Source organism: Amyelois transitella, chromosome 14, assembly GCF_032362555.1.
Source record: "Amyelois transitella isolate CPQ chromosome 14, ilAmyTran1.1, whole genome shotgun sequence".
NCBI lineage: Eukaryota > Metazoa > Arthropoda > Insecta > Lepidoptera > Pyralidae > Amyelois > Amyelois transitella.
Genome location: NC_083517.1, coordinates 9848434 through 9875549, shown reverse-complemented (window position 1 = coordinate 9875549; position 27116 = coordinate 9848434). Strand labels below are relative to the sequence as shown.

At 37.0% G+C, this 27116-nt stretch overlaps 1 protein-coding gene across 1 annotated transcript in view; it reads right to left on the bottom strand.

Annotated features, from left to right (window-relative positions):
* Window positions 1–26724, bottom strand: part of LOC106132288 (muscle-specific protein 300 kDa) — a 164827-nt gene extending 138103 nt beyond the window's left edge. Inside the window, exons 1-2 of the mRNA XM_060947706.1 lie at window positions 26533–26724; window positions 12860–13393 (exon numbers count right to left, since the gene is read on the bottom strand). Of these exons, the coding sequence (XP_060803689.1) occupies window positions 12860–13346 (487 nt within the window). The 5' untranslated portion in view covers window positions 13347–13393; window positions 26533–26724. The remainder of the gene's footprint in view (window positions 1–12859; window positions 13394–26532) is intronic.
* Between the last annotated feature and the right edge of the window lie 392 nt (window positions 26725–27116).

The following is a 27116-nucleotide window of genomic DNA, read 5'->3' as shown; positions in this document are numbered from 1 at the left end:
ATTGGTACCTTAAGAACGTGACTTTTCAGTCTTTCCAAGTCTATTGGCTCTGCCTACCCCGTAAGGGATATAGACGCGACTATTTATATATGTATGTAAAAAAAAGTCCCGAAAAGACTGAATGGCCACGTTCAGCTGCTCGGCTTGATGATGGAATTGAGATCCAAATAGTGACAAGTTGCTAGCCCATCGCCTAAAAAAAGGATCGCAATTTTATAAGCCTATCCCTTAGACGCCTTTTACGACATCCATGGGAAAGAGATGGAGTAGTCTTATTCAAAACACTTTAATTTTTGCTGGCATCTCGTGAAAGAATGCTGGTCATCGTTGGTAACTTAAGAACAAGACTTTTCAGTCTTTCAAAGTCTGTTGGCTCCGTCTACCCCGTAAGGGATTAACACGTGACACACTTTATGTATGTTTGTATGCTTATTTATTTAACCTTACAGCTGATGTTGCCACATCCATCCTAATTTTAAACCACGATCTTAATCCATACAAACGGGTGTATGATATTTATCATTTAAGGGGAAGCTAGTGTAGCGGGAGCGATGATTCGGGTCGACCGCGACCAAAGGGAAGATCTACCGCCGGGCTGGTGTGATGCCTGGGGAATCGCGGCTCCGACGAGGTTGTACATATGCTCCAATCCGTGAAATCTTTGCTTGCGCGATTTAGATTTTTCACTGTTTTTGACTGATAGAGTCGCGTGATTTTTGCCGCCACATGATAAGTGAAAATTTCTAGAGAACTAACTGTGCGCGCGACTTCGTCCGCGTGGAATAGTTATTTTGGGCATCATTGAAGCCCTCAAGTATGAATAATTTTCCCCGATTTTTTTTCACATTTTCCATTATTTCATTGCTTCTTATAGTTACAGCGTGATGTCATATAGCCTAAAGCCTTCCTCGATCAATGGTGTATTCAACACAAAAATAATTTTTCAATTCGAACCAGTAGTTCCTGAGATTAGCGCGTTCAAACAAACAAACAAACAAACTCTTCAGCTTTAAAATATTAGTATAGTTTTGCAGATAATTCCTTAGAATGCACCAAGAGTGATTTTTCGATATTCGCTTACTCTTCATCTTACTCTATCATCCCTCTTTTTCAAGTCAAAAATGTAATCTCTGCCTACCCCTCCGGGAAAGAGGCGTTTTATATAATGTATACCTATATTGCCGTGTGGTTCCCGGCACCAATACAAAAAAGAATAGGACCACTCCATCTCTTTCCCATGGATGTCGTAAAAGCCGACTAAGGGGTAGGCTTATAAACTTGGGATTCTTCTTTTAGGCGTTGGGCTAGCAACCTGTCACTATTTGAATCTCAATCCTATCTTAAAGCCAAATAGCTGAACGTGGCCTATCAGTCTTTACAAGACTGCCAACAGTCTATATCCCTTGCGGGGTAGACAGAGCCAACTCTGTCTACCCCGCAAGGGATATAGACGTGATTATATGGATTCTTCTTTTAGGCGACGGGCTAGCAACCTGTCACTATTTGAATCTCCATCCTATCTTAAAGCCAAATAGCTGAACGTGGCCTATCAGTCTTTACAAGACTGTTGGCTCTGTCTACCCCGCAAGGGATATAGACGTGATTATATGTATGTATGTATGTATACCTATATTTTACTCTTAAGTACGTCATATAACCAGGGACCGGACAAGCCGTTCGTTTGCTTAATCCTTTCAAAAGCTTTCCCCTAACGTTGTGTAACCTGCAAAGTGGCTAACCCAATCACATGACTATCCCATATTATATGGCTAACCCTTCCAAAGGCTATCCCGTTTGATATGGCTAAGTCTTTCGAAGGGGTAACCCGTTCGTTATAGCGCTTACCCTGTTTGGCTTTTCCTTTTTTTGCTTGCGGGGGGAGAGGGGTGTAGTTATTTCACACCCCGCCCGCTCCTGTGCAAAATACTCGATCGAATTCATTCAAATATAGAAATTTGGCTGACTTGTGCACACGTAAATTGTTTATGAGCGGCCGCATTATACCTACTTATCTAAACTATAGATAGATAGATAAAACTCTTTATTGCACCATAAGAGTAAAACATAAAAAAGACAGGGATGGTACAAAGGCAGACTTATCGCTAATGCAATCTCTTCCAGTCAACCTTTGGGTGGCATGACAAAGTTTTGTCGAATATCAAACCCAAATTCTTTAACTTATCACTAAATGGAATTATATAACGTACCCTTAAATAATTGTGACGCCTTGATGAACGTTATTAATTTAAACAAGCGACGTCGCGTGGAACATAAGCGTGGGCGGGGAGACGCTATTTATAAATACACGTTTATAAAATGTGAATTTTATCATTATTGAGTTAACACTTATATATGTAAATACATATAATCACGTCTGTATCCCTTGCGGGGTAGACAGAGGTTACCTACGTGTAGGTATAAACCATATATTTTTAAAGTGTAAATGGGTTGGTTATAAATGATATTTTATTTCGGAATACTCTTTTCTTATTTATTAACTCATCACAATTGCTGTCAATTTAATTTTTTTAACATACTTAGTATATGTATCTGTCTGTACGTAAAGGTATTTGGGATATATAGTTCGTTCAAGAACTATAAACTCGATATGATTAATTTTTCTTCACTTCATGTTTTTAAATACATACTTTTGGTCACGTCTATATCCCTTGTGGGGTAGACAGAGCCAACAGTCTTGAAAAGACTGATAAGCCACGCTCACCTATTTGGCTTAATGATAGAATTGAGATTCAAATAGTGACATGTTGCTAGAACATCGCCTAAAAAAAGAATCGCAACTTTGTAAGCCTATCCTTTAGTGGCCTTTTACGACATCCATGGGAAAGAGATTGAGTGGTCCTTTACTTTTTTATTTATTTATTTAAACTTCATTGCACAAAATACAAATGTTGCTAGAAGCATTATCTACCAGTCAACCATTGGGTCTTACAGAGAACTTAATGTGGGGTTAAACTAAATAAATATATGTATTTATACCTACACAAAATATAAAATAAAATAATTATAACATACATACATAAAAACTACAATAGATAAACAATATACATAAATAAATAGGTGCAGCGATTACCGAAATGAGTGAAAAGGCGATATTAAATACCCTTTTTTGTACTGGTGCCGGGAACCACATGGCAAAAAAAAATTAAAATGAAACGATGTTCTATTAGAATTTACTGCATGCTTAAGATGCTGAGCTGAACCGATTCTAGGAAAACCTTCATTCATATTAGACTAAGTAGGTCGATACAAATAGACGGACAAACGTATTGGACATGCGACAACGCTAGATTTATGGCCAAATAAATATCTATCCTACATTAATAAAAAATAAATATATACGGGACAAATTACACAGATTGAGTTAGCCTCGAAGTAAGTTCGAGACTTGTGTTACGAGATACTAACTTGACGATACTATATTTTATAATAAACACTTGTATATATAAACATCCAAGACCCAGGCCAATCAGAAAAAGTTCTTTTCTCATCATGCTCTGGCCGGGATTCGAACCCGGGACCTCCGGTGTCACAGACAAGCGCACAACCACCGCTGCGCCACAGAGGCCGTCTATAATAATATTAATCGGGAAAATATATGTTTGCATTATTATGTAATACGAGTAAGTATATTGCATTAGCGATAAGCCCGTCTTTGGACCATCAGTACCATTTTGTGCTGTTTTGTATGTTATACTCTTACATATGAGCCAAGCCAACAGTCTTGAAAAGACTGATAGGCCACGTTCAGCTGTTTGGCTTTATGATGGAATTGAGATTGAAATAGTGACAAGTTGCTAGCCCATCGCCTAAAAGAAGAATCCCAAGTTTATAAGCCTACCCCTTAGTCGCCTTTTACGACATCAATGGGAGAGAGATGGAGTGGTCGCATTTTTTTTTATTATTTGGTGCCGGGAACCACACGGCACTTGGATGGATTTTGTCTCAAACATTAATGTCGTGAGAGAGGACATTTGTAACTCAATCTCGCCACGTTCCATCTATTCCCGGCCCTTGATATGTGCCACATTTAGTGCCAAATGTACCAAATGCACTACAAGGCACATGTTATACAGGGTTAGTGTTAGGTACATACAAACATACATACATAAAATCACACCTCTTTCCCGGAGGGGTAGGCAGAGACTACCTCTTTCCACTTGCCGGCGGTGCGGTTTCGGGTGCTTTTGACCTTACCCTTTACCAGGACGTCCTTAATTTGATCAAGATACGTTCGTCTAGGTCTTCCCATTCCGACCTTTCCCTCCACACTCTCCTTGTATATCTGCCTAGTCAACCTGCTTTCGTTCATCCTCTCCACATGACCGAACCATCTTAACATACCCTTTTCTATTCATGTAAGTTAGTGTTAGATCTCATAAAAATTTCGCGTTCCGTGTGACGGATAGTCGCGTGCGATTTCATAAAAATCTTAAATTACTACATACATACATATAGATAGACATATGTTCACGTCTATATCCCTTGCGGGGTAGACAGAGCCAACGTTCTTGAAATACTGAATGGCCACATTCAGCTATTTGGCTATATTAAAGAATTGAGATTCAAATAGTGACAGGTTGTTAGCCCATCGCCAAAGAGGAATCTCCAATTTAAAAGACTATCCCTTAATCGCCTATAACGACATCCATGGGAAAGAGATGGAGTGGTCCTATTCTTTTTTCTATTAGTGCCGGGAATCACACGGCTTAAATAGAATATTCGAGTATAAAAGCCGTACATTGACCTCGATATCTTTGATGACGTACGATGGAGGCGGATGACGGCAACACGCAAATCATCAGCAATGATGATACTGTAATATAAATCTTGAGGTTTATACATACATACATACAGTCACGCTTGTGGGGTGGACAGAGCCAACAGTCTTTTCAAGACTGATAGGCCACGTTCAGCTGTTTGGCTTAATGATAGAACTGAGATTGAAATAGTGACAGGTTGTGAGCCCATCGCCTAAAAAAGAATCTCAAGTTTGTAAGCCTATCCCTTAGTCGCCTTTTACGACATCTGTGGGAAAGAGATGGAGTGGTCCTATTCTGGTGCCGGGAACCACACGGCACCAGTACAAAAAAGATAGAAAGTTGTGTATGTACCTTGATAAATATAAGGGATGTCCTGGCAAAAAGTCAAGAGTACCCGAAACTGATGAACTTGCGTGAACAGTTATGAATGTTTATTAACAGTTAATTTGAAAGCCTCTATGGCGCAGCGGTAGTACGCTTGTCTGTGACACCGGAGGTCCCGGGTTCGAATCCCGGCCAGGGCATGATTAGAAAAGAACTTTTTCTGATTGGCCTGGGTCTTGGATGTTTATCTATGTAAGTACTTATTATAAAATATAGAATCGTTGAGTTAGTATCTCGTAACAAAAGTCTCGAACTTACTTCAAGGCTAACTAAATCTATTTATTTATAATTAAACGAAAAAAGTATGTAGGGATCGTGGCGTTTGGAAAGATGTAGTCTCTCCAAGGGAAAGATGCGTCATTTTATGTATGTACTAGCTTTGCCCGCGACTTCGTCCGCGTGGAATAGTTATTTTGGGCATCATATTTATTTTTGCAGGCGGCTTGTATTAGAAAGAACGCTGGTTCGCCGTATTAAATGTTTTAGCTGCAAATTGCTTATAACGACTAGGGGAACGTGGGGTAATGGGAGCGGTCGGGCAATGGGAGCTATGGTGTTTTAGCGGAATGCAGACACATTTGCGCGATCGTTGGTACTGGGCTACTTCCGTCGACAATCGGCAAACTTCGCCTGACGCGCTTGAACCGTTAGTGCCATTCGTTTAGTCACAAGGGACAGTTGTGTGTTTTTCGCTCCACGCTTACAAGAAATTGCCGATTGCCATTATGAAGGTAAGCATGAAAATATAATCTTATTTTATTGTAGTTATGCTTATTATATCGCTAGATTCGTTAACTAACAAGTACAAATAGTTGAATTGTGATTGAAAATACAATTACATAGTTATGTCAATACTTTTCAAAATGGTGGTCAGCGGCTAATGGTAGCCTAGTAAGGCTCTCATTACTCGACATCGATCCCATTGCCCCATTTAGTCAGTTCAGAGATATAAAATGCTTATTTTTTCTTTTAGATGCCACGTAAAAGAACTCGGACAACAACAAAAGCTTCTTGGACAGTGGATTCATTAGAAAATGCGGTATTTGTTCGACAGTAGCTACAAAAACTCACCTAAGCTGGAAAGACGTACTGTATTTGCCCAAGAAGAAAAGCCAAACCAAGCGTTTTATTATATTGATAATTGTAAAAACTAGATCTCATGCATAGTATACGTTTTGTTATTTTTTTCTTTAATAGTAATTATAATGGCTCCCATTTTCCCTACGAGCGTTAAATGGGCTCTCATTACCCGCATTTGTCGGGTAATAGGAGCGACTGACTTTTTTTAGTAAAACGCTAATTGTACCTTATTTCATGTCTGTACTTGATTATAACTATGATTAAAATGTTCTCTAATAATGAAGTTAAGAGTTTATAATAAAAAAATACAAATATTTCGGCTAACTTGATTTTTATTAAAACTTTCCCTTAATAGGCTCCCATTGCCCCATTCTCCCCTATATCTCAAAACCTATTCGTCTGATTTATATACTGTAAATGGCAATTTTAGTCTACATGAAAAGCCGAAAGTAATAAACATATTTATTTGGATAAGGATTAATACTGAATTAAAGAAAATTGGTTTCAAAATAACTTATGTTTATAATGAAAAAATAATCTTAAAAAATGAACATAAAAGTGGTTATTGTAAGTAAACCTTAAGAGATAGATATATGCTCTCGCGGACTTTTTTGTGGCAAAAAATGAGTACTTCACATCTTTAGTACATTGTTTTACTATATCTTTGTTGGTTTGCGCAGCGTTCGCGTGGAAAGCTCGCAGATGGCCGACTCATTCAACTTTCAGCTGCATTGTTGACGTTTCCCGTAGGAAATCCGGGATAAAATGTAGCCTATAGCCTTCCTCGATAAATAGACTATCTAACAGTGAAAGAATTATTCAAATCGGTTCAGTAGTTTCTGAGATTAGCGCGTTTAAACAAACAAACAAACAAAACAAACTCTTCAGCTTTATAATATTAGTATAGATGTATAAGAAAAAAAATTAGTCCAGCGCTTAGGTCTTCCGAATTGAAATTCGCAGAACATTGAATGAATTCGTCTGGCTGGGAGCGTGCCAGCGGGCAGTAAGGGCGCCCGGCGCCGTCTTCTTTGCCAGACCGTGCCATTGTCAAATTTTATGAATGCGTTACCATCTGATAAATGAATTAATTTTGTTTAAATAAAACAATTTTAACACGTTATGGATAAGACATGAAATGATTCAACAACAATATCCTGTACGCCCGATGTTTAACCTCATCTATTTGAAGATTTAACACACGACTTTTTCTAAATAATAAGTAGAAAGTAAACCGCGTTGCATTGTACTATTTATTAATAATACAGGTATTAAACGCACACGTAACATACGAGTACCTTTATTTTATCTCGGACGTTTCGAAACGTGTTAAAATTGTCACCCAGCGAATGACTGTCAGTCGTTCTCGTACTTTTTTTGGTATTTCCTAACTTCTTACATCAATCTTTTAACAAATCTTAAAAAAAAACTACGTACAAATCGTTGTAAACCCTTCGAGTAGATGTATGCCACGCGACATGAGTGATCTCAATTTCAAGTAACAACTCAAGAGTTTCGTCGACGTATGTTTTTTTTGGCGTGTGCGAACAAAATGATTCATAAGCTTTTAATTGTTTTATAATGATTGTGATCTCAATTTGTCAAACACAATGATTGGCTAAAAAATACATACATATGATCACGTCTTTATCCCTTACGGTGTAGACAGAGCCAACAGTCTTGAAAAAACTGATAGACCACGTTCAGCTGTTTGGCTTAATGATAGAATTGAGATTGAGACTAAAAAATGGCTAACATAAAAAAATAATTAATAGTAATTATTTAAATAATAGGTACTTACCTCGATTGAAATATTACAATACTATAATTAACATCAAGTTTGATAAAAAGTAAGTTGAAATATACAATGAAATATCTCATTTTCACGAGATTTAAGAGACAGTTAACATATATTTTTGGTTAAACCTATAACAACCGAGGAACACAAGAGTAAAACGAAATATGACCAGAACATCTATCCGAGACAGAAAGACAGACAACCGAAAAGAATCAACAAAATATTGGACAAAAGCGAAAGATATTAAACAACAGAAAAACAAAACAATATGTAAGCGATGTTGTTTTCGGATAAAATATAAGATATAAAAATAAATTACTTAGACGTTGCCCGCGATTTCATTCTCTCTCTATAAATTTTATATTTTTTAGTTTTCTATATTACTGCAACGTTTCATGAGAGTAATTCAAATAATAATTTTATGAATTTCATGAAAGAGTTAAGAGTGCCCTTTGGTTCCCGGCACCATTACAAAAAAGAATAGGACCACTCCATCTCTTTCCCATGGATGTCGTAAAAGGCGACTAAGGGATAGGCTTATAAACTTGGGATACCTCTTTTAGGCGATGGGCTAGCAACCTGTCACTATTTGAATCTCAATTCTATCATTAAGCCAAATAGCTGAACGTGGCCATTCAGTCTTTTCAAGACTGTTGTCTCTGTCTACCCCGCAAGGGATATAGACGTGACCATATGTATGTATGTAACGATTTTATATAAGAGTATGTAGGTACGCATGAATGCAATATTCATAATTCCTAATTAATTTAACATTCGAAAATAAACAAAACAGAAAACAACAGCAGAAAGGGGACGCGATATTTAAAATCTGCATCGCAACGCCCACCAGATCACTCTTGGCTCGGCACCAGGCCGTTAACTGGCGGAGTTATGACAAACAATTACTTTAAATTTGTGGCGGTGTACACTACGCTTTCTGAACGGATTATTAAGACTAGCGACCCGCCCCGGCTTCGCACGGGTGCAAAATTATAAATGTTATTATACATAAAAACCTTCCTCTTGAATCACTCTACCTGTTACAAAAAACCGCATCAAAATCCGTTGCGTAATTTTAAAGATTTAAGCATACAGACAAACATACTAAAATAGCGACTTTGTTTTATACTATGTAGTGATGACGCAGCGAAACTATAAATAGTAATACATACATACATATCTATAGTCACGTCTATATCCCTTGCCGAGTAGACAGAGCCAAAAATCAGGATAAAACTGAAAGGCAACGTTCAGGTGTCTGTAAGCTCTGAGTTACTCGTGAATTAACAATATCGATCTTTCTAACATCGTAATAAAGGGTAGCAAGCGATGCTCATAAATAATGTCCGAATGCGTAAACACACGAAAAATTGATCAAACTGAACTTACAGCACAGCAGAAGTCGGCATATTTTAGGGCCACCACAGACTGATGCGTTAATTTTGCATTATTTTTAGGGTATCCGAAATGGTCACTTATCTTTACTACTACTATTTTGCTTTTACTTCTTTCTAGATATAATTGGCTAATATTCTAAGTCAAGAGTACCCGAAACCGCCGAGCTTGCATTAAGAGAGTTATGAATGAGGATGAAGCGAAGATAGAAGGTATGCAGAGATCGTGGCAAGTGGAAAGATGTAGTCTCTGCCTACCCCTCCAGGAAAGAGGCGTGATTTCATGTATGTATGTAATATTCTAGGTTGCCTGGAGGAGATCGCTTTTAGTGATAAGGTCGAGTTTTGCTGCAATGTTTTTAAATATATTATGTGAATTTACTGTTATTTATTGTGATGCAATAAAGAGTTGTTGTATTGTTTATATATTTTTTTTTATTTAATTCATTTTGCCCAAAAGAAAGTTGCTCATTTGGAGCCTTTTTCCTCTTGTGAGAAAGATGCTAGTCCAAGTCGAGTTTAATGTATGCCCAGTTCGAACTTAATCTGCTCACATCAGAGTTGAGATGTTGCAGAAATCAAAGCAACTATGACGACATCTATAAGCCACAAGTCACAAAAATAAATAATAAAATCACGCGACGCTATCAGTCAAAAACAGCGAAAAACCTAAATCGCGCAAGCAAAGATTTCACGGATTGGAGCATATACATATAAAAAAAAACCTCCGACACAACATCGTCTGTCGCGCGGTTCCCCAGGCGTCACACCAGCCTGGCGGAAGATCTTCCCTTTGGTGGCGGTCGAGCCGAATCATCGCTTCCGCTACAATTTAAAGTAAGTTATTAATTTTGTGGTCATGTCAGTTATATATCTCTGGTAAGTGTGTTCCGAGCCTTATATGCGTGCTCCAGTTTTCCATTGCGTGAGCCAGGCTAATGCTGTCAAAACGACAATACAACCGATCACGATTATCGACGGCATTATCATGCCGATGGGAAAGTAATGACGGATGAATTGATATCAAAATCTTATGAGATACCAACTAGAATTTGTGTGTTTGTAATATCATTATCGCACTGAAATTTGTTTGTTTGTAAACTCTTTATCTATAATATAAAAATGAATGTGTGCCTGGACCAATTGGTCCAATTCTTTTTTTTAAATGTTCGTGGAAGTTCGTGGATGGTTTTTACGGGGAGAAAGATTCGAATTACTGCCGGAAAACCCCTAAAAAACAGCCCTTTTTTACTATACAAACGTTTTCTAACTAAAACATAGAGTCAATATGAGCTTTATTGCTTTTGTATAAAGTTCACTGTTGTCTAAGCACTGTAGGCGTGTTCAAAACGTCATAATATTTAAATGCACTTTATTATCGCTGTACAAAATTCAAATTCAATCATATTTAAATTTCAAATTTAAATTTTTGCCCAATTATAAAATAGGCAAGAATAAAATACAGCTACATTACAAATATTTTTGATAGAACGAAGTCTAGCTAGTTGCACATAAAAATAAATATTATAACATATTACAAAACAGTTATTGGATTTAGAAGAATATGTAGGTACAATAGCGGACTTAAATTTATACAGTTACAAGAAATACAGAGTAGAAAATTATGAGAAAACACACCAAGACAATTTTAAAAAAGATTTATCCTTTCCCTCCTTCCCCTCCAGTAATTTTAATATTTAGCTTCAATAGGGTACACGATTTTCAAGGTCAACTATCGATAGAAAAACTATTGATACTTCGACAATACTAGTCATAGAGTGAAAAAATTGTGACGTGACACCGTTACAAGTATGTAGCGACATCTTTACGCCACACGTCACAACAGCCAATCACACAACAACTGTCAATAATCGCTCAACCAATAGCAGCGAAGAATCTAAATCGCGATTACAAAGATCACCGGGCGAGTTGAGGACTTGCTGGAACAAGATGTTGAAGTTGTGGTTAGTACTGTATCACTAATGTCACATACCAACTGTCAATCATAGCGAAGAAATTGACACGCTCAGCCAATAGCAGCGAAGAAACTAAATCGCGATTACTAAGATTTCATGGTTTGGAGCATAAATACAACCTCCGACTCAACATCGTCGGAGCCGCGGTTCCCCAGGCATAACACTTAGCCTGGTGGAAGATCTTCCAATTGGCGGCGGTCGAGGCAAATCATCGCTCCCGCTAGTAGGAAGTTATATCTTGAATCGATTGATTTCCTTGCGATTAGCAATATCTTTCCGCGATCCCTTCTTAGTTCTTTATTGGTTCTTTAAAACTACTACTGCCTATATTCTATCTACGTCTCATAAATCTTTTTATGCCAGTTTGGAATAATAATGATACCTTACCTTTGGCGTAATATCATTCTGATGTCATATATATTTATATTTTAAGGTTTATTGCTTCAAACTTTGTTATTATTAAAAAATAGGTACATATCTAGAACGAGTAATGATACAATTTATACAACGTTACAGGAATTAATAAGTACATCTTTTTCAACGTCAAAAATATTCCTAACATCATAACATTCGCTTTCCAGCTTGATATGTTTCCTTGCTTACGAAATCGGATCACTCGCATTTAGAACATGGAGTTTGCGTCCATAAACATGACCTGGATTAGGCGCTTGATTAATTTAGACAACAGAGGTACGTAGAATGAAACTAAAGACTTCCACTACGTGACCTCGATAGGTAAATAACCGGATGCTTTGTACAAAGTAATCAGAATATTAAGGGTGCTCACGCAAAGAAAATATTAGCACATTAGCTGTGCCCGCGACTTCGTCCGCGTGGAATAGTTATTTTGGACATCATTGAAGCCCTCAAGGATGAATAATTTTCCCCGTTTTAAATAAGTCTCTACCTACCCCTCCGGAAAAGGCGTGATTTTATGTATGCATGTAGTCACATGCAATGCTTCATGCAAGCTCGGCCGTTTCGGATACTCTTGACCTAACCCTTTACCAGGACGTCCTAAATTTGATCAAGATACGTTCGTGAAGAAGAAGAATATCAAATAACATACATACATATAATCACGTCTATAACCCTTGCGGGGTAGACAGAGGTTTCTTGAATAGGAATGGTTTGGAGTATAGAATTGGAGTATAGAAATAGTCACGTCTTTATCCCTCGCGGAATAGACAGAGCTAACAATCTTGAAAAGACTGATAGGCCACGTTCAGCTGTTTGGCTTTATGATGGAATTGAGATTCAAATAGTGACAAGTTGCTAGCCCATCGCCTAAAAGAAGAATCCCAAGTTTACAAGCCTATCCCTTAGTCGCCTTTTAAGACATCCATGGGAACGAGATGGAGTGGTCCTATTCTTTTTTCATTGGTGCCGGGAACCACACGGCACCAATATCAATCATGAATACAACAATTTGTACTAAAAACTTACCTTGCAACAACTGAATTGTAGCTTGGTACTCAGCAAGTTTCTCATCAACGTATCCCTCCTGCGACTGGTTGGCTATGATCTCAGCAGTCGAGGGTCCCCTCTCCTCGTCCTCCTCATAAATCATCGGCCTCGGCGGAGGGGGCGGCTCCAGAGGCACTCCAGCGTAATCGTACTCCCGAACCGGTTCATACGGAGACTGGTAGTAATACTCAGGACTCTGGCCCATAGTCGGAGACATGGGGTATGGTGAAATTGAGAAACAGGGCGATGGTGAATGTGGACGGAAGGAGTGCGGCGAATGCAGTGGTCTGAACGGCTTAGGAGACGGCTGGACTGGAGGTGGAGAGACTATAGCTGTTGAGTGCCTCGGTCCTGAGATTAAGGGGGGTGGGCTTGGAGCCCATGGTGAAGGTGGACGGTAGTGGAGGGGGGAGGGGGAGACGGGGGGAGGGGGCCGCGCGCGCCCTCGGCCAGGGGGTTGAGACATAGCGGATTGTTTCGAGTCAACCCGGTGTCACGCCACCGTTGGCATCGCTGGAACAAAAGAGGATTGTTGGTTAGAATTATCATACATCCTACTACTATTATAAAGGCGAAAGTTTGTATGGATGTTTGTTACTCTTTCACGCAAAAACTACTGAACCGATTACCATGAAATTTGGTATGTAGGTAGCTGAAGACCCAGAATAACACAGGCTACTTTTTATCCCAGAGTTCCCGCGGGATTGATAGGGTTTCCATGCGGACGAAGTCGCGGGCGGCCTCTAGTACATACATAAAATCACGCCTCTTTCCCGGAGGGGTAGGCAGAGACTACCACTTTCCACTTGCCACAATCTCTGCATATTTCCTTCGCTTTATCCACACTCATAACTCTCTTCAACTTCTCTTCTTAGAATTATCAATTTATCAATAACGTACATACATACATATAAACATGTCTATATCCCTTGCGGACAGAGCCAATAGTCTTGAAAGGCTGATAGGCCACGTTCAGCTGTTTACGAGTAGCTTAATGATAGATTTGGAATTCAAATAGTGACAGGTTGCTAGCCCATCGCCTAAAAGAAGAATCCCATGTTTATAAGCCTATCACTTACTCGCCTTTTACGACATGCATGGGAACGAGTTGGGAGTGGTCCTTTTTTTTATTGGTACCGAGAACCACACGGCACTTTATCAATAAATAGGTTATAACTGATAACGGTAATAATTGTACTGTTTGAATCAAACACCATGAGGATAATTATGTACACTTAAATGTGTAGATTAAAAATATTTTTAGAGAAAACATACATACATACATATAGTCACGTCTATATACCTTACGGGGTAGACAGGGCCAACAGTCTTGAAGAGACTGACAGGCCACGTTCAGCTGTTTGGCTTTATGATAGAATTGAGATTGAGGTTGCTAGCCCATCCATTTTTAGAGAAAACATAATGTTTATTTAAAAAGTATTGCTTAGACCCCAAAATTACGTATGTGAGAAATATCAAGATAGTGCAAGTTAATAAATAAAACTTATAGAAGTAAGTAATACGTAGTCAAATACACAAATTCACATACACACATATGGTAACGTCTATATCCCTTGCGGGGTAGACGGAGCCAACAGTCTTGAAAAGAACGAATGGCTGCGTTCACAAATTCACATTCTCAATAATTATATGTATACGGATTTGAAATGCAACAAAAAAAAGAGCTGAACGCTACCGACCTAAAGCGCGCTGGTGAAACATTTCTAACGCACGCAAAATTAACGCGTTACTCACAACTAACGTATTCCTCGTACGATATACAAAAAGAGGAAACACAGTATATTACTCGATTCTGGTAACGTAGGTACCTACGGCTATTTTGAGAATTTTCCTCGGCAGGGCTACGAACTGAGACAAAATGTGAAACGTATGCCAGATTCGACGATATTTGGATACGTAGGTACATACATATGATCACATCTTTATCCCTTACGGGGTAGACAGAGCCAACAGTCTTGAAAAGACTGATAGACCACGTTCAGCTGTTTAGCTGTTTGGCTTACTGATAGAATTGAGATTCAAATAGTGACGGGTTGCTAGCCCATCGCCTTAAAGAAGAATCCCAAGTTTATAAGCCTATCCCTTAGTCGTCTTTTACGACATCCATGGGAACGAAATGGAGTGGTCCTATTCTTTTTTTTTATTGGTGCCGGGAACCACACGGCACATTTGGATACGTTTTGCTTTTTAGGGATTAAATCGATTCGAAAACAAGATGGTAGAGAAATTGGTGGTAAGTTATGATTGTGTCTTTAAAATTAGAAGAAATGATTGAAACATTAACTTTAAGTTTTAGAATAAGTTAAACGTATGTAACGCTGGTTATTAAATTATTTGGTAGAAATACCGGCTGTCATAGGACAGGCATTTTTTCTATCTATGTATACTAATATTATAAAGCTGAAGAGTTTGTGTGTTTGTTTGAACTCGCTAATCTCAGGAACTACTGGTTCGAATTGAGAAATTATTTTTGTGTTGAATAGACCATTTATCGAGGAAGGCTTAATGCTATACAACATGCACGCTGCAACTTTTAGGAGCGAAGAAATAATGGAAAATGTGAAAAAAAAACGGGGAAAATTATTCTTGCTTGAGGACTTCAATGATGCCCAAAATAACTATTCCACACGGATGAAGTCGCGGGCACAGCTAGTGCCTAATATGAAGCCACCAGTGATCAATACTTATTAATATCTTAAATCTGTATTAGTTCAAATTTTCGTAGGTACTTTAGTCTATGTTCCTTGTCTCAATAAAGGGAAGAAACAAAACAAGATTTCAACATTTCCAAAAACATTATTCCCAAAGTAACAAGACGTGATAATATTTTTACATTCCATGGTAACAGAAGAGATAGTATAAGCGCGTGTGCCAATCAAAAAATTGAGTAGCTGGTTTTTAAGTCTAGTCATTTCAATCACTTTTTTTTGCTAAATTCTTCATCATCAAAGCCAATAATCGATTACATATAGTCTCATATGCTTACAGCGCCCTTGGAATTTCGCCAGACTGCAAGAAAAGAGATTTTTTCTGCTTTTTTTTGCAAAAAAATCTGGCTGTCCGCCATTCCGCCATTTTTTGAAAGGGTCGTTGACTACAATACCATAATTTTTGTAAAGAGTAAGTTCATGTAAAGAAAATGTAACAATATTTTTGATGTTGTACTCATTATAGTTAACTCATTAATGCTGCCAGCCTTCTGGGCACACTTCCGCATGTTGATGCTATGCAGGGACTGTACAATTTGTAAATTAAATTTTAGTTTGTAATCATCATCTTTTTTTTGTCGTATAAGTAGTTTTAGTTTTAATTTGTGTTAATTTTAATTATTATTTCTAAAAAGTGAGATTCCGTATTATATTTAAACATTATAGTTAGACTTTAAGCTAGCACCAAGTGTTAGAATGAATTTTTTCGGTCAATAGCTTTAGTTGTCCCTACTTAAATATTTTTATCTATTTTGTAGTTCTAGGTGAATAATTAAAGATGTTGATTAATATAACTCACACGAGTAGATGAATCTTATGTTATTTTGTTTCTGGTGCTATCTTTATTTATATTGCAAGTTAAATTTCTAAAGTTAAATCGAGCTATAGCTATGAAAAACATTCGATAAGTTTTGCATTTCAAAAGAGAAATTTAATTTACAGTGTAATAAATTATCAGAAGCAGATGCCAAAACAGATAGACAAGCTCCTAAGAGGGATGCAACAATAAAGCAGTTATTTCTGCGTGTGCGTGGGAGTGGATTAGATCAAAGTTGAAAAATAGCCGCGGCAGCTGTTGGGAACATCACTCATGCGCATTATCGATTAGGTCTGAATATTAAACGTTATGTCGATAATGTGGATTGGAAAGGTAATCACTAGTATTACTTATTATTGCACTAAATACGAGTTGCTGAAAAGCCAGTAATCACGTGATCGTTAGCCGTCTTAACATAACGTCTTTAGATCTTTTTGTGAGCAAGATACATGGTAATAAGGACATCGTCTGTTTAGCGATGTATTCACAATTTTACTACTAAAGACGACTCATGAATATCTTTTCCTGACATTTTCTAACATTAGATCGCTTGCGAGGTAGACAGAGCCAACAGTCCCAAAAAGACTGATAGGCCACGTTCAGCTTTTTGGCTTGATGATAGAATTGATTACCTACTACCTACCTACTACTACATTACCTACTGGAAATTTCATAATATCAAAACTGGAGCAAGTTAGTTGGTTATTTAATAAATGCTAACAGATAAATTTTATCATATCACGATTGATAAATAATTGAATGTTCCAGTAACCAGTGGTAGCAACAAGTGTTAGGAATTCCAATTAGTATGACTTCGATATATTGCACTCTGGACTTTAACAGATTCATGTCATAAATTACTTCGTTAAATCCGTGTAAAATTTCATTATTTTAACTTGAATATTTAACAAACCAGTTATTGTTTTGGTAAAGGTTTGTTAACATACAAATTGTAATATCAATTGTTTGTGATATCAAATAAAATATTTTTCTTTCTTTCTTTCTTTCTAAAGTCCGCCATTGCAAATGATTTATTTATTTTGTAACTGTGCGCTATTTCTTGTAACTGTGTTTATATCTGTGCAATAAAGATAATACATACATTGTTTTTCATACATGAAATAATTCATATTTCCCGGAGGAGTAGGCGGGAACGGTTCCCTGCATACTACTTTCGCTTCATACACATTCATAACTTCACCTTTGACTTTGACATATCGTCTCCGATTTGATCAAGGGATTCAGACTCTTCTTGTTGTATTTCTATCGACAAATAACTAGACAATTAAACTTATGCCATTTCTCTCGTAATTAAGTAGTTAGGGATATTTTCCCCGAATTTTTGTGCCGTGTGGCTCCCGGCACCAATAAAAAAAAGGGGACAAGTGCGAGTTGAACTCGCGTGAAGAGGGTTCCGTACGATGTTACCTATCATAAGTTGGTACGCACAATATTGAGTGATTTACCATGTTATTTTAATATCATGGACTTCTTATAGGTTTTCCTATAATCTATAAGGAGAAAACTAATTAATGTATTTTTTTCAAAATTTTAGGTTCAGTAGTTTCGGAGATAAGGTGGTCAATTTTCGTCTATTTTCTTGAATAACTTGGAAACTATTTATTTTAAAATTACAAAAAAATACATTTAAGATCTTCTCAACAAGACCTTTCATTTGATATGCCACAAATAGCAGTTTCCAAATTTTTTTTTTAAATTTTCCCCTTCCCCCCCAAAAATGACCCCCCATATACAGATTTCATCTGCTCACGTCACAGAGGGTGTTTGGGTCACAGGAATTGATAAGTGTACCAAATTTCAACTTAATCGGTCTAATAGATTCGGAGATAATTGACTGTAAGCGACGGACGGACAGACACACGAGTGATCCTATAAGGGTTCCGTTTTTGTATTCAGACGTACGGAACCCTAAAAAGATAGGACCACTCCATCTCGTTCCTATGGATTTCGTAAAAGGCGACTTATAAACTTGGGATTCTTCTTTTAGGTGATGGGCTAGCGACCTGTCACTATTTGAATCTCAATTCTATCGTTAAGCCAAATTGCTGAACGTGGCATATCAGTATTTTCAAGACTGTTGGCTCCGTCTACCCCGCAAGGGATATAGACGTGATTATATGTATGTATGCATGTATGTATACTTTCCCCGAATATAAAATTAGCCATGACGTATGCGGGGCGATTGCACTGCTTACGATATTCTGAAAGACATAACTGTTAGATAAATTATATTGGAGTCCAGCCAACGTTGGGCGGAAAGAGACTTTTAACTTTTAATTTTACGCGAAGACGTGATTACGATCAGGACCTTGCCCTTCTTTTGGGTAATTTGGAATAATGTCATCACGTCTTAACGAATACATACGTCAATGAACGTGGTGATTAGGTAACTGGCTAACGTTTTCTGACTTAACATACATACATACATACATATGGTCACGCCTATATCCCTTGTGGGGTAGACAGAGCCAACAGTCTGACTTAACGCCTGAGAAAAAGCGCCAATGAAGAATTCTTCACTCATTGATACTAATAGTTGTTTTATAACTTTATCAATGTCTGAATATACATACATACATATAGTACATACATACATATGGTCACGTCTGTATCTCTTGCGGGGTAGACAGATCCAACAGTCTTGAAAAGACTGAATGGCCACGTTCAGCTATTTGGCTTAATGATAGAATTGAGATTCAAATAGTGACAGGTTGCTAGCCCATCGCCTATAAAAGAATCCCAAGTTTATCCCTTAGTCGCCTTTTACGACATCCATGGGAAAGATATAGAGTGGTCCTATTATTTTATGTATTGGTGCCGGGAACCACACGGCACAAGAAGAGGAAGAAGATGTTTATGTTTAACCATCCCTCAATCCGATTGGACAATATGAAAAAAGTGATCTTAACCTACTTAAGGTTAAGATTACTTTATTAACGGAATAAAATAGCAAAATATAACCTATATTTTGTCTTCGACTCTTAAAAGAAATCTCAAGTTAATATAAAACTTCACCTTCTAGAAAAAGTAACTATTTTTTTCATGTTACAAATCTAAATACCAACAAACAAGCATACGGCTCCCTGTAAGTAGTGATGATTGAATTTTTTTCGTTCGAGTCTGGAAATTTGGGCTAAATATAAACCTGCATCGGTCTTCAGTGATACAAGCTCTCGAATTAGAACTGGAACTCGCTGATGATGTATGAGTATCAAATAAATAAATGGATAACATCATGGCAAGTGGAAAGAGGTAGTCTCTGCCTACCCCTCCGGGAAAGAGGCGTGATTTTATGTATGTATGTATAACATCAACATCGCTTACAAAAAACATCAGCTATTAAAATTGAACATACATACATACATATGATCACGTCTATATCCCTTGCGGGGTAGACAGAGCCAACAGTCTTGAAAAGACTGAATGGCCACGTTCAGCTATTTGGCTTAATGATAGAACCGAGATTCAAATAGTGACAGGTTGCTAGCCCATCGACTAAAAGAGGAATCCTAAGTTTATAAGCCTATCCCTTAGTCGCCTTTTACGACATCCATGGGAAAGAGATGGAGTGGTCCTATTCTTTTTTGTAATAGTGCCGGGAACCACACGGCACCTAATTAAAATTGAAGGCTATTCAAAAGTGAGGTGTGGTTCACGACAAATAAAAAAAAAGAATAGGACCACTCCATCTCTTTCTCATGGATGTCGTAAAAGGCGACTAAGGTATTAGATATAGGCTAATAAACTTGGGATTTTTTTTAGGCGTTGAACTAACAACACAACAATTTTTTAAATTCAAATTCTATCATTTAACCAAACAGCTAATCGCGGCCTATCAGTCATTTCAAGACTGATAGGCCTTTGTCTACCCCGCAAGGGAGATACAATGTATGTACGAGTATGTATGCTAAACAAAAAAAGGTGGTAAAGGATACTTAAATAAGCCGATCATTTTAATGATACTGTATGTCAGGCATGTATATAAATGTATAATAATAAATGGTTTGTAAATAAATGTATAATAATAAATGGTATGTAAATAAATGTATAATAAATAAATGGCCATTGACGTTGACGCTGCTGTCAACTTTTTTTTGCCTCACAATATATCCAATAGCGCCTTTTTTCCGAAACTTTTAACTTACCACGATCCTTGCATAGGTACTTCTTTTAGATACTTTATACATAATCTAGCTGTTTCCGCGACTTCGTCCGCGTGGAACAGTTATTTTGGGCATCATTGAAGATCACAAAGATGAATAACTTTCCTCGTTTTTTACACATATTCCATTATTTCTTTGCTCCTTATAGTTGGAGCGTGATGTTATATAGCCTAAAAGCCTTTCTCGATAAATGGTCTATTCAACGCAAAAACAATTTTTCAATTCGAACTAGTAGCTCCTGAGATTAGCGCGTTCAAACAAACAAACAAACTCTTCAGCTATATAATATTAGTATAGATCAACATATGTATAATGCAAAGTCGTAAGATTAAGTTTCACCTGACCTTTCACCAATCAAATCAATTTAAGCACTTTAGGCTTGGCCTTCCCCAAATGGCACATATATAAACCTTTTTTCCGATATAAAGTCACTTGTCCGATATCCTACTAATATTATAAATGCGAAAGTTTGTGAGTATGTCAGTATGGATGTTTGTTACTCTTTCGCGGCCTCTGTGGCGCAGCGGTAGTACGCTTGTCTGTGGCACCGGAGGTCCCGGGTACGAATCCCGGCCAGGGCATGATGAGAAAAGAACTTTCTCTGATTGGCCTGGGTCTTGGATGTTTATCTATATAAGTATTTATTATAAAATATAGCATCGTTGAGTTAGTATCTCGTAACACAAGTCTCGAACTTACTTCGAGGCTTACTCAATCTGTGTAATTTGTCCTGTATATATTTATTTATTTATTTCATGTAAAAACTACTGAACCGATTACGTTGAAATTTGGTATGTAAGTAGCTGAAGACCCAGAATTACACATAGGCTTTTTATCCCGGAGTTCCCGCGACAATCCACGCGGACGAAGTTACGGGCGGCCTCTAGTGAGTCATACAGCTGAACGTGGCCTTTCAGTCATCTCAAGACTGTTGGCTCTGTCTTCCCTGCAAGTCATATAGATATAACTATATGTTTGTATGTTTGTATTCCGATTTCTTCTTCCTCCCGGCGTTAATCTCAGTAACAGCCGGGGGCCGGGGCAACGTCTTTTGATCACATAGCCCGTCTGACATAAACCATATTGAATCACAGACACGGCAAACGATGAACTAGATGAATGTGCCTATTCCCTTAGTAGCCTTTAACGACATCTACAGATGGAGCAGTCCTATTTGGCGGGAATCACGTCCTGTCGGACGATAAAGGTAAAGTAAATATATCCTGGTAAAGGGTCAGGTCAAGAGTTCCCGAAACCCCCGAGCTTGCATGAAGAGAGTTATGAATGTGGACGAAGCGAAGGAAGTATGCAGAGATTGTGGCAAGTTGAAAGATGTAGTCTCTGCCTACCCCTTTCGGGAGAGAGGCGTGATTTTATGTATGTATGTATCACAGGGCATGAGAATTCTGATTACAGAAGACTGTCTGACTAAAATTATGTTTATGGTGGCTTAAGACATATTTTCGACGGCAAACGTTAATTAGATCTACAGCCGCTTCGGTAACTGAAGCTTCAAGGTTTAACACAACAATCAGTTAAAAAAACCAATCTTCCATCAACCTGTTCTGGCGTTCAGCCAAGCCCAACTCTTGAACTTCAAACCTTCAGTTCGGGCCATCAAACTACACATAAAACTCTTCTTTGATTATGTTGATGTTAATATTGGTTTTGTGGTTTTTTTAGACTTAACTGCTTGTAGTAATGTTTGTAGTAATCCTAAACAACTTATCAACCTTAAATGAGTAAGTACATTATAAAATCCAATAGTATTCGGACTTTTTTCTTTTATATACAAAATAAATATAATATACAAACAAACTGCTTTAGCTTTATAATATTAGTATAGATTGTAAATATTCAAGTCAATCACAAAATACCTTTTATTATTTATTTGATCTGAATCTGAAATATTTAGCTATTCCATATCGTCAGTTTGCTGGAATGATAACTTGATTATATTCGATTCGACAATAAGTTATTATTCCAAAAATTTTTTTAAAAAATTTTATTTTATTTTTTTAAATAATTGCATTTTACTACGTAATAACATGCAATTGATAAATTAAATTCTGAGAAATTTCACAGAAAACCTCTTATGTACAGATATATGATATTGGCTTCTTCTGCGATGAATAATTTTTTTCACTTAGGCAAATTGATTCTATACAACTTCACTTAAAATTCCATTTTCTAGGTAATAGAATGAAATCATAGTCTATATCGTTTCTCGTTTATAGGCATGGATGAGTCAGTGTGAACTTGAAGATAATTAAACACTCATAAAACCTAACCGTGAGACGCCATTAGCTGTATTACGTGCAAGTGCATACTTTACCAAAGACAAATAGTAAATCTATCATTATAGGTTCTTTCAGTCTTTTCAAGAATATATGTGTAGGAATATAAATGCCATGTGGTTCTGGCACCAAAAAAAAAATGAATAGTACCACTCCATCTCGTTCCCATGAATGTCGTAAAAGGCGCCTAAGGGATAGGCTTATAAACTTGGGATTCTTCTTTTCATTTTTTATGGGCTGCAACCTGTCACTATTTGAATCTCAATTCTATCATTAAGCCAAACAGCTGAACGTGGCGTATCAGTCTTTTCAAGACTGTTGGCTCTGTCTTCCCCGCAAGGGATAGACGGGATTATAAGCATGTTTTTTATTCGATTTCAGATTACGATGCCGCAAGAAATTATTTTTTAAGATTGGGTTTCAATTGTAATTTATTTTATGGAGCTTTCAATTTGAATTAGTTTTTAATTTATCTTTATTTGAGTTTTGTATGGCTACACTTACATGGGCGATATTCTTTTTCTCTCGATAGACGGTAGATGATGCCATAAAGCCTTTGTTGTCATTGTCTTTGAATTTAGTCATTACGAATCATCAATTATCTTTGGTACATTTAAATTTTGCAATAACATCATCTTCAGCGTTAGAGGGAAGGAAAGAAGGAGGTAAAAACATTTTCTTTTTGAATTTTGTCTTCTACATTCAAAAGGTCGAGTTAGCACGAGAACCATAAATTTTCAAAGCAGAACATTTCCGAATAAAGTATCATGTCATCAAGTTATAAAGACAAGTTCATATTTCATGCATTTCCGCAAGTCCCGGATTTCAAAGATCGTCATGCGATTGAGGTTATGCAGAGTAACACGCGATTTTTTGTCGGAGTCATCATGCAAGTAGTTTCTTTTTTTGTGAACTAGCTTTTGCACGATGCTTCGCTTCCTTGGAAATATCCCTATGCGAGTACATAGGTTTTGTCTGCCTGTATTTTAAATATCATCAAAATTAGTCTAGTAGTTATTAAGATTTTTCGTTACAAACAACAAGATAAAAAAATTACAATACAACAAGTACAAATATTTTTTTCTTTATAATATGTTTATCTTGTATGGATCTATGAATTTGTCATATGATTACTTAATTGTTGAGTTAGTATCTATCCATTTTAAATACTTTTTTTATTTTGTTGCTTTTATTGTAAGTATTTTCTTAATGTTTAAGTTTCTGTCTAACAATATTATTTTTTATGATTTCTTCTAAATTGTTTTTAATACTTAAATTGTGGCGATATTAAGATCATTGTTAATAATATTATTGTCCTTGGATCCACACTCGTACCAAATTTCAGGTCATGCCGACCGCTGCAAGTGGTTGAAATTCGACTCGATACAATGTACAGTCTACAGCAAAGAAACTTGGCCTCTCTCTGGTTTGTTTTGTTCATGTTGTTCTGTAGGCGACTGTACACACTAAGCCAAGTGATGCCTCCGCCATGGTCTCGTGGTTTAAAATCTTAACTTGAGTTTACCTTATGATCAAAAGATAGTGTTTTCAAATCCCTCGATTAGGATGGATATTTTCGAGGTCAAATCACTGATATGTCATAGTAAATGCTTTAAAAAATGTAGTTTTATTTTTATGCAGATTTGACACCCGTTTGAAAATGAGAAAGAACGAATAATTTTTCGATTTAATCAAAATCATTGGATTCTTTTTGGGAAATGATTAAAATAATTATTATTATCGCAAGTCTAGGTTATGCGGTATGACCTCATGAGCCTAGTTATTAAATGCCTATGCCTATATATATAGCCTATGGGTAAGACTTAATTGCTTTGTGTTGTTATGTTATGGATGAAGCCAAAACATCTAAAACTAATTTGATAAATTCGGAACATTAAAATTACAAAATTATTAGATAATACTTTATAAACTTTCGTATCGTAAATCGTTATGCTTACGTTAATTCCCGTTTGAATATATCTCAAAAAATCTCGCTTTTTTTTCTTTCGCTTTCTAGTGCACCTCTAGACCGCTGATAAGGAATCTTCATGCCAAATATTAGACTATTTAAATTTAATAAATTTTTTTTTGACTAGTTATTTTTTAAATTTCTAGACCCAGCTGTGTGGATTATGCGTTGTTTGTCAATCAGTCAGTGACCGAAGAGTTTAATATACATTACATAAAAAAAATTAACATTACATTACATTACATAATTTGAATCTCAATTCTATCATTAAGCCAAATAGCTGAGCGTGGCCATTCAGTCATTTCAAAACTGTTGGCTTTGTCTGCCCCGCAAGGGATATAGATGTTACCATATATTTAAAATCTCCTGTTAATTGACGTCCTGGCAAAGGGGCAGGTCAAGAGTACCTGAAACCGCCAAGCTTGCATGAAGAGAGTTATAAATGTGGATGAAGCGAAGGAAGTATGCAGAGATCATGGCAAGTGAAAAGATGTAGTCTCTGCCTACCCCTCCGGGAAAAGACGTGATGTATGTATGTTTTTAAAATCTGAATCAGATATCCAGCATTGTTGTAGACTAAACAACTACTGTTATATTTATGAATACGGTTGACTATAAATTTCGTAACTTATGACTTTATTTTTAAGCTTTAATACCTCTTGAACTGTTACAGCTCATCTTTTGGCGGTTATGAGTACTTAAATATATATCTGGTATTTGAAAAGGTTTTTTTTTTCTTTTGATACGTAATCGGCCGTTCGTTTTCCAATCAAAAGAAACAATTGTAAACAATAATTTGTTGAAATTTTTTGACGAAGCATGTTGCAGATATTTTTTGAATACCTATAAGTTTCAGTTATTTTTCGACGAAGCCTGTTGCTAATAAATCAGAGTTTTTTTTTGACAAAGTATTGCTGAATGTCTGGCTGTTTTTTTTTTCTTTTTTACTTGATTTTAGGAAATAATTACTATTGATAAAATTTAATTAAGTATTATTGTTTTTTTTAGTTTACATCGGCTGTACAAAGATAAGTGGTGTTTACAACACCCACTAAATACAAACAATTTAAAATTGTATCTGTGTAATACCAATGCGTTTTTCTATCACACATTTACATAGGTAAAATACTTAATTTAAAATTCTGATTGGTGCGTTTGAAAATGGAACTAGGGAACTGTGAACGGTTGCTCCCGAAACCAGACTAGACGTTACAGGAAGACTGTAAAATCAATACAACCCAGCCTCCGCACTGTCTAGCCTAATTTGCCGGCGTATAACTATAACCAACAAGCGACGCATTGCGGAAACGAATTATCTGTCTATAACACGCTCAAAAAGCATTTACCACTAAGTTATTATAGATTTTCAACTTTTTTTTTAGTAACAGCCAGTATTTACAGAGTTAAAGCAGTAGCCGGAAAATTTGAGGTTAAGAAAACTTTCAGCGCTGTGCTAATAGAGCGAAAATTAAAAGGAAGTCCAACGCTGCGTGCACAGGGGAATGACGAGTGAAATTATTCTGGAACGGCAGACATATTGAAACTCAATACTCCCCGCTCCAGCACGTGTTGATCAGCCGATCCAGATCCAAAGTTAGCAAAGCAGTTTAAAAAATAAAAATAAAAAAAAAAACACAATTTTTTTATCTACATTACCAGTAAATAACGGGATTTCTAAAAACGAACACCACACACTGTCACTTTTGCACGTTCAAAAATCACTTATCCCGGGCGCGTTCCAAATTTGGAATTTTGAATTTGGATGCCGTTTACGGTGCCCTTACCAAGTGAACGTTCGACGTTTCGTCACGCGCGTACGTTTGAGTTGGTTTTGGGAATGTCGGTGCCGCAGCCAGCGATGGACTGAGGCGGGCGGGCGCGTTCGGCGGCGTTCGGATCAGTTCGTACACCTTTAAATTTAGAATTTGGCTCTCTCCCCGGTTTTATATAGCAGTGAGTACATCGCGTATAAACCGTATCGATGCGGTCGTCGAGTGTATATATATAGGAATTACGTTTTTATTGAGTCGATTGTAAGTTTTTGCATTCCGCCCGATGGATATTTGGGCGGGCGCAAAACTACGTTGATAGGGGTCTCCCCCGCATTCTCTATAAATGTATCGTTCCAAATTTGAATGACTTGTCGGTTAAAAATTTGAATCAGTCCATCTTCTAGAAAAAAATATTTCAATTTGTCACAATGTAGGTAGTACTGCTAGATTTGCCTTCGTACATGAGTT